We start from the raw sequence: 20,093 nt of genomic DNA on the forward strand, positions 1-20,093 counted from the left end.
TTTTTTTACCTCATGGAAACACTATACAATCTGAAAATGTGAATGTAAGTGGCTATTTATAGGTTTCTCCAATAATCCCCATAATGTTAAATTTTAAGAAAGTATCTGCATTATTTCCCCATTCTTACAGGGCAACAATAACAGCCTGTTTTCCTTACACTTCTCTGGTGAATGCTTCTCCATATAAATTTCTACATAAATAATTTATAAAAAAATAATCTGCTTTTAAATTATCACATCACAGTGATTCAGTCCACAACATTACATCAAAAATAAAAGCCACAACATATGATTATGCTGAGGATGTAGTTTGGTGAAATACAGGCTTCCAGCTCATTCATTACATAATGCCAAGCCCTGAAATTCATGAGTGGCAGGATGTGTTTACTTCCTTTACTTTTCTTCCTTCCTTCCCATCCCAAAATAGGTGAACTACAGCATTGCTTCCACAAGGGTGGATTGACACAGATTGTTTCAGTACATATGGGCTGCTGCTCAGTGAAAGCTGCTTTTTGCTCTTCATAAAATCTGACATAAGATCACACTTCAGTTCCTGCTGCTCTCCAGTTATTCATCATCTTCCTCTCTTTTTTTGAATCCTACATAATATCTCTGTAAGGGACATGATTGCCTTGACTCTATTATTTGCATATAGATCTTTTTTCTATTTAAAAATCAAAAAGTAAAAATCTGGCAAACTGAGGGAAACAAAGGGGAGGACATAAAAATAGTGGTGATAGGTCTGTTAAAAAGCATCTGCTACTTTTAAAATCAACCATGCATTAATAAGAAATATAAATACACACACACTTCCTATATACAGGCTATATACCCGTGTTGTGTATATATACATAATATATTTTGTAAATATGTTTTTAAATATAAATTTATATATTACTGTCTTTTTTTATGTCTGTGATGATCTTGAACTGAACTGAAAATGGAAGAAGCCTCATGGCTTTCATGCACACTTCAGAGATACAAAAATACTCTCATTTCAGGAGAAAGTAGATACAGGTAGAACCATGTTCAGAACGACAATCTCAGATTATCTAGCAAACCATTCATCTGTAAAGTATTTCCTGATTACCTGTTTATTCTTTTATTATCTACCTACTTCATTCCTCATCTTCACTTTCAGAGTTAGTTTTCAACTTCTCAAATTCATGGCTACTGAAGGGTAGTTGTAATCCCTGATCTTCTTAAGCTTTGCTCCTAAGAACTCTGCCTTGGTGGAGCCTGGACATCCAGGTGCCACAATAAATCAAGGAATTCAGGCTTTCACATTTCATTCTGGAATTAATATTAAGTTGTACTACAACATTCATGAAGCCTTACTAACACTGCAGTGTACCTGTATTTCAATTACCATATCAAGTATTTTCTCCCTTTAATTTTTTTAGATAGGTTCTGTTTTAAAGGTGTTACTCAAAATAAATCAGGCTAATTATCTGGAATGCAGTAAAATCACTGATTCTGTTGAAAAAAAAGAAAAAAAGAGAATCTAACTGGCAAAATAATCTGAGTATTTAAACTAATAGAAAGGTTTTATGAATGTAGAAAAATGCTGTGGTATTATTTATAGTATCAAAGGTTATAACAATAAAGAAAGAATGTTTTTCAAAATACTTGTCAGAATTTTATCACAATGGAAAGGATGTGTTCTATTGCCAAAAGGAAAACAGCTACTCCGCATTCAAGAAAGCATACAGTGATATCTAAACATTGTAATGCCACAGTCAAGTAAGGTATATTTTTTTAAATATTACATTTAGTGTTCAAGTATCTTCCAACAGTGAATTAGTAGCCAGCAAAGCACGTTTGCCTATGTCCAACTTCAGATTATAGGTGAGTTTTAAGACCGCTTTAGAGCTTGCACATCATAGCAACAGATCTTTTTTGATGAAAAGTCAATAAACTATTTCTAATAAGAAAAATAATTTTCTCAAAGGAAAATATTATCATTTTATACCGGACAGACAATAAACTGCTCATTTGGCACAAAGCACATTCTTTTTCAGTCAAAGCAAGAGTAATTAACACAATGCACAAAAGCCTCAGCTGAAGCTAAGTTACATATTCAAATAATTTGATGCAGAAAATGTAAATACTGCATCTGGTGTTCTAAGGTAATGTTAAAATACTCATTAACTCATATACTGACTGAAGAAAATTAAGCCAGAACCTGGAGGCTTTAAGATGCAGAATCTTAACTCCAATATTCTTGTTAATCTGTTATTGCACATATTCCACCCTCACTGGACGCTCACTCATGAAATATGAGGGTGTCTCGTAATATAAACTACCAGCTATTAAAACCATCGTATCATGACCTACATGGCTTTCTTTGTTTCCTTGTTTTAAGTTGGGACTAATGATTACTTAAATTGTAAACTTTCCTCCGAGCAATGTTATAGTATATATTTCAGTCAATAAATGAAGATTTCAATAAAATTAAAAATATTTTTAAGAACCATTCAATTCAGTCCAACTCTCAATTGCTGTTTGGAAAAAAAACAACTGAAATATACACTAAGATCAACTTTGGAATAAATTGTCCAACATTCTGAATGTGAAAAATGTAATTTATGCAAAAAAATCTATACTTTTTTAGGTAGACATACTTTGTACAATTCTAAAAACAAGCAAACATTACAGGAAAAAAGGGAATATTGATTTTGTAATAATTCATTCACATAATGCTGAGGGAAAAAAACAAAACAAAACAAAAACAAAAAACCCACAACAATATTTCTTGTTTAGACCATTAATAGTGCTCGTAAAAGGAAATGGAAATAACATGAAACAAAGAAATAAATCCTACCCTGAATACCCACTTTAAGTAAAAAGCTCAAGTTATTTTTCACCACCAGCAATTTGTTAGATAAAACCTGTTTTCACAGTCTTGAAGAGGAACTTTCCCTGACCTGAGCTTATGACTTTAAAGCTATATTTATTTGGCAAAAAGGCTGGCACAAAAACACCTTTATAGTAAGTACAAAAAAAATTTATGTCAGTAACGGTCAAGCTGCATGTCAAGCAGCCAAAGCTAATAAATCCAAGCTTGCTCTTACTCCATTTTTAAAATTCTCATTATTGAAACAACCCAGCTAGCATGCCACTTTGGCAAGTAATAGTACCATAATGCTTCAGCCTAAACTGATGTGACCAACTAGCTACTTAGAAGCCACATGTGCTTGTGCCGTAGTGAAAACACAGCTCTCCAAATAACAATAAATGCCAAGAAGAATAATTTTCTACAAATCGAGACGGAAGTGGGATTTGGTGCCTTGCAAATGCAGCACCATTTTCTCCTTTGCAACTCCTCCTGTGGGATCCAGTGCACTCTTCTGGCCCTAAACACCAGAGGTGCAGCACAGCACCCTCTGGGCAAACCACGGCCTCCTGCTCCCAGTTCAGCAGGGGCAGGAAATAAAGAATATGAGATGGATGACACAGGTGGACTTAGTCTGTGACTGCAGTGCAGTAGTTCAGATTGTAGTGTAGAAAGGTCTGGGTAACAAAGCAGAAAAAGAAACACCACAGATGGCAGAAGAGCGTTAGTGACAGAAGTTTATGAGAGATGCTACATTATGTTTTTACGGCTGCTGAACTGTGAAAGGTTGGCCACTCCTGACCTTGTATTTAGGTTGGAGAAGAGGAGACTGAGGGGTGACCTCATTAATGTTTAAGAATATATAAAGGGTGAGTGTCACGAGGATGGAGCCAGACTCTTCTTGGTGACAACCAATGGTAGGACAAGGGGTAATGGGTTCAAACTGGAACACAAAAGGTTCCACTTAAATTTGAGAAGGAACTTCTTCTCAGTGAGGGTAACAGAGCACTGGAACAGGCTGCCCAGGGAGGTTGTGGAGTCTCCTACTCTGGAGGCATTCAAGACCTGCCTGGACGCTTTCCTGTGTAACCTCATCTAGGTGTTCCTGCTCCGGTGGGGGGATTGGACTAGATGATCTTTCGAGGTCCCTTCCAATCCCTAACATTCTGTGATTCTGTGATTTGCAGTGGCTAATGGGACTAGGTAGGAAAGCTAGCTACAAAATTTTGGATTTGTATCAGTTTGTATCATGAGTTTCATCTTCATATCTGGATTCTTCCAGATGCTGATTCCGTGACATTGTAGAAAAATCTGTCTGTGGAATAATTTAACTAATCATGACGTTAAACTCTTCAGAAAAGCTCTGATACTTTCCAAGGAAGTTCTAACTAAACTAAATACTTTGAAAATACTAGCCATAAGATTTGATATAATATAGTGCCAAACCTAGCTAAAATGTGTTATCTCTTTATCCTGAAGTGCAGCAGAAGGTGCACTCTGGTTACATTGCCAGTCCTACAAATAAGAACCTCCTGTTAATGCCTGTGCCAGTTTAAGGCACTGCTGCTCCCTTTGTGTTGGTTCATAGAAGTTTTGTCATTTTGCCTTATATTTGTACAAAAGAATCAAATAAAAAAAATGAGTCTATACATACTTTTTGACAATTTAGTTTCACTATCAGCAGTATGCTATGCCTGTACCTTGCAAATTCTCTTATAGACCTCCTTTGTCTGTTAAAAGACAGAGGTGACACAAACGTAAACCAGTAGCTGAATAGCAGAATTTTGATCTGCTAGGCAGCATAAATATTAAGTTGAATAACGAAGACTCTTTGTCCTTAGTCTCTGCACCAACACTGACTGCCCCCTCCACTGCCTGTTTGAATACTTAAGCTACTACCAGCTGCATTTTCTAAAAATACTTTGCCTGTGAAATTCAGTCTCTTAGCTATATAAGCACATCTTCTTGGTCTGTACATTCTCAAACCCATTCTCGTCAATATACCTAATACAAACTATTTGTGAAGAACTGATTTTATTTGGTATTGCTACTATTGTTCTCATGCTTTTTCTTATTGGTCACAGTTCAGAGTGAAGTTTACTTCTTTGCAGTCCTTTGGGAAAACTAAAGCAGCTCAGGTTATTAACCTTGAATGAGCAAAAGTACCATTGGAAATTTTCAAACCAAGATGTAAGATTCTTTATATAATCGATAGCATATAAATTTCTTTCCCTTAAAAATAAATATGCACCAGACATTAAAAAGCTTCTCATAAATCAAATCTAAATAAAAGCTTCCCACTACAACACAAACTAGAAAGTCAGCTCTACAGTACTTCTCCTGACTAGCTACCCTCTCCACACTTGGGCAAGGTAGTTACCAAGTGAAGAAGAGCCTAGGAAAAGGCCCAGGAAATTTTTTAGTTGTACAAAAAAAGCTGCACTCTGTACCTGAAGCAATGACCTGTATGTTCCACAGATGTCCCTCAAGTTTCAGAGGGTACATGTTCAGATGGAAAGGTCAAAGTTTTCTGTAGTGCAAACCTGTTTTGTCTTCTGTCATCTGATCACAGGCTGTGACAGCAAGCAAAAGGAAGTTGGACCTTAAAGAAGAGAACCTATTATTACCAAGAATGTACACAGCAAATGAATCACAGAATGGTTAGGGTTGGAAGGGGCCTCTGGAGATCATCTAGTCCAACACATCTGCTGAAGCAGGTTCACCTGGAGCAGATTGCATGGGAATGCATCCAGGCGGGTTTTGAATGTCTCCAGAGAAGGAGATTTCACAATGCCTCTGGACAGCCTGTTCCAGTGCTCTGGCACCCTCACAGTAGTTTTTCCTCATGTTTAGATGGAAACTCCTGTGCTTCAGTCTGTGTCTGTTGCCCCCTCATCCTACCATTGGGCATCACTGAAAAGAGTCTGGTCCCATCTTCTTGACACTCACCCTTGAGATATTTATGAGCATAATGAAGGGGATCACCGTGTCTTATTATTGTGTAGAAAAGTAGCTTCAGAGAGGTTATCAGCAGTTTATGTCTCTCCCCAATAGGCTGGCACCCCACAGCTTTCAGAGCTCAGGGAGGACTCCCCCTACCCAACTGTGCTAAGCACCAGGGGCTCTGACCTGTCCCACCTCCTCCTCTTCACAATGGCATTGGGGCAAAAGAGAACTCAAATACTTAAGCCTGAAAGTAAGTCAGTAAAACTGTTCTTGCAAAGTAGCAAAGTAATCTATATTCTGGATGTAAAAAGAAAATTTTACAAGGTGAAACACCTCAGAAAAAGCAAAGTATTTGTTTCTTTGAATACTAGGACTAACAGATCTTAGTACCTTGGGGAGGGAAACACAGCCAGAGCTGGCTCTTGGCAAGGTAAGAAACTCGCCAAAGTATAATAGAAATGGGGCTGGTGAAATGGAGAACGGGTGAAAACTAATCAAATAAACTCAAAGGAATAAGAATATTTATCATTTTTAAACCCATCAGGATTTCTCCATAAAACAGCAAGTGCTTTGAGACCTGTGTGATAAATACCCTTGTAATGGCAAAAATAGACCATTTCATTGCTCTGAGCTTTTTTTCCTGGAGACCTTTATTATTATGGGCTGCATGTATATTGACTCATTAAGCAGCATGAGTACCTTAATCTGTATGTTTAGACCAACTCAACGTCTTACAACAAAACCCTACTACTAATAGCATCTCATAATAGTCAATAGTAACAAAACTCTCAATTTCCTCATGATGACTTTAGATGCTGCTCTGAACTATCTACATTTACTGTCACATCTCTTTGTAAGTCCATTAATATTTTAGGTAATCTTGCAATCATATTTTTGCTGCATTTGCTTATACTAGTTCACCAAAAGAGAATAAACCAAATTGACAGAAAAACTTCTTGCCCTCTAAATTGACTAGAGTTTATTGGCAAAAGTTTTAAGCATCAACAAAGATTTTATGAACTCATATATCTAGAACAGCCATACAGAGAAAGTAAAAAGGAATTTTGCGCTAACCAAGACACTACTTGAGCAAGCCTATCTTACACAATACACACACTGGCAATGTCAGTCTCTACTCGATAAAGGTGTTATTCAGCAGGATTGAAATCTGAGTCACACTCACAGAAATGGGAGTCTGATCAGTCCTGAAACTGGAAAAACTATTCAAAATTTGTCATCTTTTGCTGCTAACTGATACCAAGGTTGGGGGTGGGAATTAAATGCATAAGTATTCAAACATTCAAAATTGTATTTGTTGTTGACACTCCTGCTTGATGTCCTATAATAGGAAACATGGAAATGTTCTGAAGATTGTTTCTAGTTCCGAATTTCAGTGTAAAACTGAAAAGTATAACTCGATGATACGCAACCTACAAAGGAGATTAATTATTTGTGAAATATGTATGACTGATGCATTTTGTAACATTTATTTTTAAATGTCATATGAGTAAAAATCTTCAAACCATTTATTTTAGATATTTATTTTTCTGTCTGAACTATATTTTTTTCCTGAAAAAAAGTTATTGTCTCTTGAAATATTGGTACTTCTTGCAAAAAGCTTACAGATTAGTAGGTAGTATTTAGCTTAGGAGAAGGACATTTCATTGCAAAAAGCTGTCATGCTGAAAATTGTCATATAAAAAGTCACATTTTACAGCTGCAGTGGTTCAACTTTTCTACCTACTTAAGCTGTTAGTCACTTCATAAACATGACACCAAGTACCATCATCCAAGCAGAAAAAAAACAGATTCCGATTCTAAAATTAAACTGTCTTCTATTTTAAAAGAGTTAAATCTTTATGTGAGCCATAATGTTTACTCAGAATCCCAATAAAGTGGTTTGGGTAACCATATTAGATTTACATTCTTTCCTGTTTTCCCACAGGCAAAAAAGTGGGAAACATTTTTCCATGTTGTATGCTGCTGAATTGCTAAGAAAAATAAAACCTTCTTCAGATGCACATACAGCTTGCTCTTTATGTCCCTGTTGAAATCCATAGCAAAACTTTCAATTCACCAACAGATTTGTCATATAAAATGAGGAGCGGGCAGATACACATGATGGAGAACTGCAAGTTCTAGACTGTAAATACTAACAACAAATTTAGTTCCCTTACCTCAGTTTTTCACCGTTTTAAAATGGTTAAAAGTTTTACTTGCATTTTTCCCCTCTGTCCTCTACTTTCTGACATCAGAGTTTTGCTAATAATTTGCCTTTTTCTGCTTAAAGAAGCACTATTCTAGAAAGTTTTGCACCCTACACATTCTGTAACAGCATCACTCAGTAAGCCCACAACTCATCACACTGTAAGACTAGACTCATCAACTGCACAATAACGCTGTGCAGTTCCAAATCAATCTGCGCAAGGCAAGACACAGAAGTCTGGGCTCACGTCTCCACACAGTCTCCAGAAAGAGAACAGAATCGCCATCATCATCTTTTCATTTTAATGATCTGGGTCACAGCTCAAAACCATAAAGAGCTGCACAGGTAATGCCAAAGGAACTGAGAATTGCAACTTATGAAAATGTAGTTTAGAGCAGGAATTTCTTCCATCTGAGTCATCATGAAGGGATTATATCACTGAACTACAATCCTCAACAAATAACTAGCAGCGAAGAAACTAACTGGGTGCATTTACACATCACAAACCACAGCATGAATTAGTAATATTTTCACTTAGATTTTGTAATATAAAGCAATAACTAACTTAGTATCTTTGAAATGGTTTACTCACCTCATCTAAGTCTTTAATATAAACTATTTTCTCTTCAATACCAACAGGCATTGGTTCACTATGGGGGATCTTCACCTCTTCATACATTTTATTGTTTTCTCTCTGAACTGTTTCTGGTAAGAACACCTAAAACAGTATTACAGGAAAATTAATTGAAAATATGAAAACAGAAATTGTCATTAAATATAACCCACTTTAAACAATGGTTCATCACTTTCCTTCAAAAATTGAATCCAAAAGAAAAGCAATTCTCACTGATTCATTTCATAAATACCACTGAAGCCCCAAAATGGAAAGTAATCAATTTTACTACTCAGAAAATGGTTCCAAAAAGACAAAAAAAGATAACTCCATTTTATTATAATTCAAAAGCCAATAATAACAAAATGAATGCTTTACAAAATTCTAAAGTCAATTCAATGGTTTCAAAACAATACAAAGATAAAAATAGTATCTTAAATAATTAAATGACCCTAGAAATAAAAACAAATACATAATTTTAGATTCTTTCTTCCAGAGTAAAAATAAAACCAAAATATACAGAAGTGTTTAAACTCTTCTGCAAAGAAGCACTGCTTCATACATTGGACTCTGATAAGGAGGAGAATCTCTAAGAGAACAAAGGGAACCCTGCTGTACATTATTCGCTGGGAAACATGTACTGTTCAAGAAGGGTCATGCACCAAGCACATACCTTTGCACCCCCAATGAATGCTGATGTTTTCATTGCTTCAGCTCGGGAATCATAAACATGTGGATAGTGAATTTTTTCAAAGTCCATCTCTCTCTGTCTACCTAGGACCGGCATACTTCGAGCATTCAAAAGTGCCAGTTCCCTGTGAGCAGAAAAATAACTGTAATAATTCTGCCCATTTTAGGCAGCCATCACAATGACTGAATGTGGTATATTAGAGCAAGAGTGGTGGAAATGTAAGGAAAAATATTGCATAAAATAATTAACAAAGGAATTTTACACTGTTATTCTCTGGTATCAGTTAAACCAAGTCTGTACAGTACATTGTTTAGATAAAAATCAAAAGCTCAATCCAATAAGTGCAAGGGTTTCGTAAATGAAGTGTTGCCTCTTTTTAAGCAATACAGCCACATGTATTCACAGTTAAATACCAGTCCCGCTACATTTTTCTCAATACAAAACATAACAGCTTATTTGCTCCTTACACTCTCCCGCCTCTATTCCTCCCACTACCTTTAGCTGACAACATGGAAAATAGTACCCATTAATCTCGAGAGGGAAAAAAAGAAAGATAGTTCTGATAGATTTAGTACAGACTTCAAAAATCTTAAACAAGCAGTGTGTGTACATGAACTAAGAAAGATAGCCTGCTCCTCTAATCTGCATTTCCAGCCCACATTGATGAGACCAAGAAGATTCTCATTAAACAGATCGCTGCTTTCTTTACCTGAAAATTAGGTTTCATATTAAAAAAAAAAAAATCTAAACTTGTAATAAAATATGACTTGAGGTTAGAACCACCAAATCACCAAAGCAAACTAAAAGAATACAAACTATAATGATATGTTGAAGTAGCAATTACAACAGCAGCGTTTTTCAACTTTTGGCATTTATTACCTTTGCATCCGCAGCTCTTTGGGATCAAAGCACATTACTCCTTCTCCAGAAACTTCTCCATCTTCCCCAGCTTGTCTTTCTTTTCTAGCATTTCGCTTTTCTTCCCGACGATATTGTTTCATTAACAGCTTTTCTTGTTCAGACTGAATTGTAACTTGACAACCATAATTGGGCTTAGCATTTTCTGCCATAAACTTCTTGCGCTGTTCTGCAATAAGATAACAGGTATGCATCTCCATAAGTACTGAATTTCACCTTTGTTTACCTCAGTTTTCTTCTAAACATCTGGGTTTTGAGGTGTTTTTTTTTGTTTTCTTGTGGGGGAACAAAGGAGGGTATGTGCTTTTAAAGATAGTTTAGCTTTATTTAGATGACAGTGCAGATGACTGGCCTCAGAAAAATCTAAAAGTACCACCAGCTCATGTCCCAAAGGTAGGATGTTTAAAGTTACCATTAAGCAAACAGAAGTTCTTTATCCCAAAGAAAGAAGATGGGCTAGCAGCAAAAAGAAGGGCTTTTTTTTCTTTTCTTTATCTATGATAACTTCATCAGTGGAAATGCCATTTATCTCTCCTCTTACATGTATACACCGATGAATAGAATGGTGTGAAAACAGATTAAACAGGCTGTTTTCTTCAAAGAGCCTCTTTACATAACAATTAGTGCATATTTACTAGATAATGTGATTGTATTGAAAGTACACTCAGAATGCAATTTCTCTAAACAAGTAAGAAAAGAAATCCTATTCTATACAACCACAAGGACTCCTTCCCTTTATGTGGATAAGCAGCAGGATTGAATCAAGAAGAGACAGAACCACAAAACAATTACAGTAAACAATAAATCTAGGGGAGCAAGAACCCAAAAAAATCCCAGTCACATCTGCCCTGCCGAGGCCATTACTGGCCAAAACCAGAGACACAACCAAGTGTTTTATCTGCAGTGAGGTGGAGAGATTTGTTTGGTTTCTAACTATATCAGTGGGTTTAAACTTCTATTTTCAAAATTTTCAATTATGTTTCATATGTACTTTTGCAGTCAAACTCAAAAACTTGTCATTTTTTTTTTTCATCGAATAAACAACCCACTTGACTGATGTTTTGAACTATTTGTGCCAGTTAGTTTTCACCAACAGTGACAGAGAAACTCCTCCATCTCACAACATGCAAACTGGATAAGGTGGCTATAACTTGTTATTTAACATTGACAAAATTTTAACAAACTGTCAAAAAGTCCACATTAAAAGCATCCTATCTGTAGCTTTAGCTCGCTCTCGCATTAAGAGGACAACAATGGATGCAATTTCCTGACTAAATTTAATTCAGACTGAACACACTAGGGCAAAGAACTGTTAACTTGATGTCTGATAAGCAGAACAATCACCTTTACTGCTGTGGAAGTAAATTACATAACAAACAGTCAAATAATAGAGCATGATACAAAAACGAAGTACACATACGGTTCCTTGACTTGTGCTTATTTTCTCAAGACACAAATCACTCAAAGTTGACTAAATTTCTGCAGACACAAATGATTCTCTTCCCCAAATGCAATTCCGGAAAGATAAAACTTCAATCCGTATTATAAATATGATTTTGAACAATTTAAAAGAAAAAAGTCTTATTAAAATTAATCAACTGAACCTGAGGCATAGCATCTTCAATCTCAGAGAAGATACTCAAATAACACTCACTTCTTTACCACAGTGAAAGAAGGGTTCTCCCATCAGTGAAAAAAACATACAATCACTAATGCCTTCCTACTCTCTCAAAAGCACAACACTCAAAATTTTCTTCCTCCATATTTTAGCAAAAATTGCTGTAATAGATTTTACTGATGGCATAATGAAGAATAAATTCATAAAAGCTTCCAAAACACTACTGCTGCTAAGTGAGAAGAAAATATTTGTGTAACAGAAATCTGCACATGGGAGAAAAACTATAATACTTCGGTTTCTCTTGAATGTATTTCACATTATTTTTTATAAGGAAAAAAACACCAAGACACAAAATCTTGTTATACTGGTAGCAAGACATTTCACTTTGAAATAATGAACAGATAAAGTCTAAACTCATCAGAAAAAAGTTAGTTAACTATCAGGACAATAAGAGGTGAGCTTTAAATATTTGCCTATATAACATTTAAGATAAACATATTAAAAATAGATTATTTTCATTTTAAAATTATTGTAAGGATACACAAGTCCCCCATTACTAGCTTTATTCACATTTTCCTAAATCCATATGCCATGAAGATGCAATGAGTTGCATGCTGCTATGTTCATGGACGATTTATCCCAAGGCACAACCCATTCACAATCAGATTTATTTTTGTCAGAGAAGAAAGTGAGAAGATTTGTTTCTAACTGCAATTTGTAAAACAGATTTTAAAAGAATTAGTCTATGCAGGCAATTTCTCTTACAAAAAGAAAAATCACAGTATAAAACCTGAAACCCTTTTTTTTCCCTCTCCATACTTAAGCTCAACTTTATTTTTTTGAAAGTGGTTGTTATTGTGCTTTTGCTTCCCAAGACCTGCACTTGGTGACAGTACAGCAGTACAGAGTAAGCAGGAAAGCAGAAGAGGAATAACCAAAGATCAGCTTATTTCCAGAGTAATCCATTAAAACAGATACAGTGCAACAGTTGATATATTTAAAAATTACACATGCCCACAGGCAGCTGAAGAATAAATAAATATATGAAATACATATGTTTCCCTCGGTATAACGAAATAATGAGTTTTGTTTAAGCCCATATAAATATAATCCCCTTTTTCTTCTTTCAGTTTGCTTTTTAAATACAGACACACACTACTGTTGTTTGAAATATAATTGAATAGTTAGAAATCTACTTTTTATCTGGTTTGGAATAAAAATTTTGTAGTCACTTACCTTGCAGAGTCTGGAACCTGTTATCATTTGGACAAGTCAAAGACCTTTCTAGAATCAGAGATCTGTTCTGCAGGAGCTTTTCTATGAGTTCGAGCCCTTCAGGGCCTAGCAGCTCAAATAACTAAAAAGAAAACAAAGTAATAAGTAGTCGTCCAAATTAATGTAAATTTATAAATAGGACTGCAATATTTAAACCAATTAATGAACTTCATTTCCAAGAAACATAAAAAAAACCCCATCTAAAACATTAAAAGCACTTACCTGTACATCTTATGTAAAATTATTTTGTCAAAAATCAAAGCATTACAGAAGAGCAGTAAGTTACTAAAAATCCACTCTTGATTTCTAATACCGCTTAAAACAACTTTTCTCCTTTTTTTTCAACTTCTAAAAAGTTAAACAAGGCAGTTTCTCCTTAGTGCTCTTTAACTTTGCTGCTAATACTGCTCACACAACTTCAGGTATCAGGTAAGAATAAAAGTTATGATCTAATTTGATGTGATGTTCTACAAAAGAGTAAGACTTTGGTACCATAGGATTCAAGTATTTTTGTTCTAACTATAAAAATGAGGGAGAGGTCTCTTTCTGTCCTCTATTAAATTTGCCAACTCCCTAACAGAGTTTTTCTGTGATTGTCTGTGACTACTGCCTTCTGGGAACACCTTGAAATAACTTTACACTGCCTCTTCATATATTTGCAAAATTTTGAACTGTGCTAAGGGCATCAGATCAATGATCCCTTTTTTTTTTCATGTCAATCTGTACTCCATTATATAAGCTGTCATTTAAAAATGAAAAAGAGTTTCTATGAAAAGCATAAGGTTTGTGCAAATTAGTACAGTGATGGCAGAGTTTGCAGAAACCATGCAATAACAGCTCTGAAATTTATAAAGTCCTGTATTTCTTTCATTAGAGTAACCAGTGATGGCAAATTGGAGAAGCGGTCTGAAAAAAAAATGCAATAAATATGGACAAATAGAAAACTGTATACTCAGATAGAAAGAACAAACCACAAAAATACAGAACAGGGAACTGCTGGCTAGACATCAATTCTGCTGTCAAGTATCTGAAGCCGTGATGGATTTCTTTTTATCTAGCCTTTACTAACAGTGATCATTAGTTCTTGTCTTTTACATAGATATTCACTGTCACTTTACTGCCACATTTTAGCTAACATTATCTAAAGATATAAGATGACCTTGTTTCTATATTTCAAAAGAAAGTGGTAAATTAGTACCTGTAAATTTGAGAAGAAGGTATTTTTTCCAAGGAGCAACATGAAGTGTATTTGAAATAGCTTAATTGTAGATAGAACTGAATACAAGCTTGCTTCAAGTTTGCTAAGGTCCTGTTGACTATGGAACACCAGCAAAATGAGGAAACAAAATGCTTTCAATTCAAACAGATTTGGGCTTAATCTAGCTTCTCACCAAGGCAGCACACAATGTAAGCATATTTAGTCTTAACATGTTATCCCCCAAAAACCACTCCAAACCAAAACAAACACACATCACCACCCCATTACCCCAGAAGGCAAACACCACTTTATCTCTAAAATATCTAACATAGACCTTCAGCTCTGCACAGGACTCCAAAGCATGTCTCTAATTGGAAGCTGTTAAGAACAAGCTAGAAAAGCATCTATCATAAAATATGAGTTTTGATGGGGAAATAGATGACATTGCTTTATGGAACACGAAGATATTTCTCCACTCCTGCTTTCCCAGTATGTTCTGAAAAAAAAAATCCCATCCATATCAAAACTATTTAAACATATTAGAACAGCATAGCTGTACAAAGAAGCAGTAATGTTACATGATTGATGCATTCTACTTCATGGCCAGAGGTCATGAAGTAAAACTCTATCACTTAGACCATCTCCAGTGAGCCAGAGGCCCAAAAGAAGAGGGATAATGTGAAACTGCAGATCCTACTCTCCATACAGCCAAACTCTCCAGTCAAAGAGAAGCAAACCCATAGACAGTTACACATCACAGACTCTGCAGTGCTCATGTGGTGAAGGTCACTCCATTTTGCCTTCTTGGCCACTGGACAGAGTGTGGTCTTCATTTACTACCAGCAGTTTGAGAACTGTCTATATTACCTAAGTAATCTCGCTGCTGTCTGAAAAGGAAGGAGGTTTGCAGAACAAGCTAAACAGCTAAGACAGACTGAGCTCTTTGTTCAATACTGAGGCAAAAAAGCTAAAGTATTCAGAAGACGAGAATCAATGACCTGTTCTTATTGACAAGATGCACCCCACAGCCACTAGAAACCTGCCAGAGATCATGGGTGGAAATCAACCACTGAGAGCTAAACAGAATTGCTGAGAGATGGAGAGTAAGATAAAAGAGCAAGAACTGCCACCCACCTACCACTAACGGTAGAAGCAGTGGCAAGGGTAGAAAAAGTTTGCAAAGGGCAGAAATAACTAAGCTTGAGGACCTGTAAGACCAATATGTTATTAATCAGATGTGTTCACTGCTTCCTAATTAAGGTATTAAGAACTACCACAGAATGCTGCTGTTTCAAAGTGCAATTCTTCACCTTCTCATTTGTTTTGGCTTTAAAAAACATGTCAGCGTGCATTTATACACCGTTCTACCATTTCAGAAAAGCCTGGACACTCATTGAAGTTTTTAAGCCTAATTTTCAAATTAATCAATGAATTAAACAACTACCTGAACTTCTATAACAATAGACATCATTAAAGATCTAAGCAACACCTGTGCCTTACGGTGAGTCATGAAAACTGGCATGAGTTGGAGAGAAAACATCACTTGTTTGGATCCGACCTCAGTAAAGTGAATGCTGAGCCTGACATCTTCAGAAATAGAACAAAATATGCTTTCTTAAAAAACAAAAAAACCCAAAACACCAGCACCACCACACCTCACCACCACCTTTCCAGTGTAAGAATTACAATAATTACATTTTTAATGTTAATAGTCACACTACCCAAATAATTGTGGGCCAAAGTTTGTACAACGTAACCACCGCACTACTACTGTCAATCTTACACTAGAAAGCACTTACACTTTATAGTGACAGGTTGATTGTATAAATCAAAGAGAAAGGAAGAGAAAATTAGGAGCTGTGTTGAACTGCCTTATGTCTACTGGGAGAAATGAAGCTTCAAGGCAAGAAAACATCTGACCGTGAAATAAAGCATCCTTCTTTCACCAAGATGTATCTTTCCTATAGTAGTTTTTTTTAATTTTTTGATGGTATAAATTGAAGTTACCAACACAGGCTGGAGTGGCTGAACTAGCCGTAAGAGAGCAAAATCCACAACATGCTCCAGGACCTATTAATTCTTTGAATAGTCCTGCCCACCCCAGTTCAGCCTCATGCTTGGGTGTTCTGCTGAAGGCACAACATTGAAGTGTCTGCTTGCTAAAATTGCTTTACATGTTCATTTACAAAAAAAGGAAATGCATTACTTGTCATGGGAAGCTGTGCCATTTTCTAATGCACAGAACAGGCTTCCTTGTGGTGCTGTTTAAGACGGCTGCCCTACTACTTCGCAGAATATGTCCATGAAGAATCAAACTCCACAAAGAATAGCAAAAGAAAGGCAAAGTAACAATTCATGTAAAATGGAAAGCTCAATAATTTATGAGGCAAGTTGTCAATCCCATCTACTCTTAAGGCTCTCCACATGAGGAAGCACTAACCCCAGTGTATACAGTGTAAGCTGCACAGAATTTTTTCATATTTACTACAGAGAAGCAGAACTTATTCAAAGGTTTTATGCTGTTGAGACAACATTTTGGATACAGCATCATGCTTCTAAACATTTTGCTTTCTCTTCTAGAGAAGAAAAGACAAATTGAAAAACTGCAATGCACTCCTAGCAATCCAGGTGACTTAAGAAGCTAATTATTATTTTTCATTCCAAATGAAACATACCTTCCATTAATCAAACCCAGGAGTTCGCAGGGTCGTATCCAGTCTAACAGTCCGTGAGATTAAATTTTTAGCATTCAAATGCCAGCTAGAAGCAATGAATCTTAGAAGGACAGTAAGGCTGGGGACCACATTGATGGCAGCTTAATGGGAACTTTTAATGAAGAAACTACCAGAGTTCACAGAAAGGTTTTGGAAATATTTTCAACGCTTTTCTAGCATCAGACTTATTTCTAACATCCTGAGCTTCTGCCGCTCATCTCAAGTGTCCAGTCCAAAAAGGGCACAATAGGGAAATTTATGCCTGAAATAAAGATGGTGTGGGTTTGAATGGCAGACCCATGTTACTGGCACTGCAACTTGAACGCTGTTAATGACTTCAAAGGGTTGATGGAAGAAACATTAAATAATGTGTAAGACCGCATGGAAAAAAAAAAAAAAAGAAAGAAAGAAAAAGAAGAGGAAAAAAAGGAGTTCTCAGACCAATAGTTACTGAGATCATGGCTCTTTCAGGATAGCCTGGTAGGAAAAAACATCTGTGCAATCCTGTTTGCAAAAATCTGTGAGGCATCTGACACAGAAAGTGGCACAGTGGCATAATTCTGTATTCATCTGTATTCAGTATAAGTGCAAAAATTTTGGATTTGATGCATTATTATACATTCTGGCCTGAAAAGTCAATGTCCAAGACCCTGACAACAGGCAGAGGAATCTAGTGAATGCTAATAGCTGCCTTTTTATTGAGTTATGATATAAACTAGACAGCAGGCAACAGCTGGGAGAGGCTGTGTGTCAATCAGCAGTATCTTGAATACCAGCCAAACTTTTACGTTCCCTGAAGCAACAGATTGTGCCCAAAAGGCAGCCCTGACTGCCTTCAATAATAAAGGTCCAACATGACTTCAGCTACTACTCAGTAACCATAAAGGCGTAGATGAGTGTGATATATGGTCACTCATATTTGTTTGAATGATTTTTACATTTCATTTTATGTGCATACCCTAATACCTGGAAGGAAGGGTAATGAGTAATCAATCTAGGAACCAAAGGACAAGATGTGTCATATTGCATTAAAAAGGTGAGGCAGGGTTCCCATGCTAATGATTTCTACTGAACATATACTAGTTACATGGCAAAAGCAAGGATTCACAGACAGAAGTCTTGCAGACAGACAGCAGTCTACCTGCCAGAGCAGGTAACAAGCAAGAGGCTGAACCCCAGTGAGATGCAAGTAAGGCTCAGCCATTAAAAGTACAACTTTATTGTTGAACTCACAGCTCAAGATTGAAACTAGGTTTTACTCTGAATGTTAAGCAGCTACTGTTTGATTCTCAATTCTATAAGGTACAATTCACAAGGAGTTCTGGATGTCCTTAGTGTAATCTCAAATATGGAGTACAGAACTGGGAGCATTACTTTGACATAATAAACAATCTGCCATCACAAGGGCATTTTCATTTCTGCATCTTCTATGAGGTGGGAAGGGATCCTATAAATCTCAGAGTATATTTTGTTTTTCCAGTGTAAACAAAAATAGACTAGGAACAGTTCTTGTACCTTGCTTGAGTCTTAGTACTAAGTAGTGCTTTGCAGCAATAACTGAAACAGAAACCCAAATCTGTCAACCAGTGCCTGTCCTCTGTGTCTCTCTACCTGTGAAGCCTAACAGCTGGTCTAGGTTCCAGAGTACCACCTACACAACTAATTGCTATGCCTGCACTTCGTGGCTTGTTTGCAAATGATTTTTGCTTTACAAGGCACAGTCTTCAAACAGCATGGAAAAATCATCTTCATAGTACAATCAAGTTTCTTCTGTTCTAGTAGCTTTTAAGTAATTGAAATGATTTCTTCATTTCAAAAATTACAGGAAAAACATTACTTTTTCCTTGGCTTACAGGCTTATTATAAAAGCTGCCTGGATATAGTACCCAAAGAGTACAGACAGAAAAATTCATATTAGCTGTTGCTTAAAAGATTCAGTAACAAAAACAAAGACATTGCAGATAGAAGTGAATAAGAAAAATGAACACAAACTTCATGGATGGAACTGACTGCTTATTGTTATTGTGCTACTGAAAAGTAATGGACTCTCAGCACCTCTTATATCTGAAGATTACAGAAGAACACTTGGTTTAAAAACAGATCTCAGATGTTCTGTATTTTCATGTTTTTATAGGTTGATTAAAACAAGACAAACCAGACAAAGCATCTTACCATTGTTATTAAAAACAGATGTTAAGCATGTGAGAAAGTCATTCAGCTCTCAGATCTGCTTTTCCTTTTTCAAGCCTTGAATTTTTGAATATACAGCCAAGCATATTAGGTCCACCTATCCAGAAATGATCTTCCAGTCCTAGGAACCATTTCCACCTAGGAAACTTGCCCAGAATCTTAGCAAGCTCAGTTTAAGTGCACTGACTTCACAGTCACCGGGTACTTCAAGCACTTTGAAGATAATAGCTGATAAACTGCATGTATGCAAAATGCATTTCTGATCACTATTCCTCAGTACTAGGCCTGGAAGATTCTCACATCACAACCTCAGCAACCACTGGGGTCAGATATGACAGAAAGCCATGCCCATGGACAGGCATTTTCATGGGACAAGGAGCACCTGGCTCCCAGGCAGCCTCCAATGGAACCAAGTGGCAGCTTCATGGGGATGAATGACAAGCTACTACTTGTCATCAGAGAGATCTTAAGGGTCTGTCAGTGAAATCAGTTAGTTTTGAATTTTACTTTCAGTCGACAATCAGAAGAAAATGGTGAACTAAATACAAAGTTATAAACAGGCAGATAAAAGCAGAAAAATTCTAAGAAACCCCCAAAGACAGAAGGCTGAGTAAGAAAGCTGATGGAAAAGTTTTCATATAACATTGTCCTTGGGAAAGATATTTGCACAAATATAATGCATTTATGACAAATTCTTCCTTAACATTCAACTTTCGGTTGCTAATGTCATTACTACATTTGCAGTGCAACAAGCAGTGCTGGAAATCTTCAGCCCGGAACACGTTTTCAGTCCAGGTGTAAAAGTTCAATGTGCAAATAAAGACACAGCCAATTATACTTTTTAACACCGTCTCTCCTCAGCACATTGGCATACCCTCTATTTCTGTA

At 36.3% G+C, this 20,093-nt stretch overlaps 1 protein-coding gene across 8 annotated transcripts in view; it reads right to left on the reverse strand.

Moving 5' to 3' along the window:
* Window positions 1–20,093, reverse strand: part of ASCC3 (activating signal cointegrator 1 complex subunit 3) — a 267,877-nt gene that overhangs the window by 211,219 nt on the left and 36,565 nt on the right. For all 8 annotated transcript variants that reach the window (XR_013921970.1, XM_080341877.1, XM_080341876.1 and 5 more), the window contains 4 exons: window positions 13,065–13,185; window positions 10,172–10,379; window positions 9,275–9,416; window positions 8,581–8,706 (listed from right to left, as the gene is read on the reverse strand). Coding sequence is in view for 7 of the 8 variants with exons in the window: in XM_080341877.1 (XP_080198003.1) it covers window positions 8,581–8,706; window positions 9,275–9,416; window positions 10,172–10,379; window positions 13,065–13,185 (597 nt within the window). In the remaining variant the exon portion in view is untranslated. The remainder of the gene's footprint in view (window positions 1–8,580; window positions 8,707–9,274; window positions 9,417–10,171; window positions 10,380–13,064; window positions 13,186–20,093) is intronic.

Source organism: Nesoenas mayeri (genome assembly GCF_963082525.1).
Source record: "Nesoenas mayeri genome assembly, chromosome: 3".
NCBI lineage: Eukaryota > Metazoa > Chordata > Aves > Columbiformes > Columbidae > Nesoenas > Nesoenas mayeri.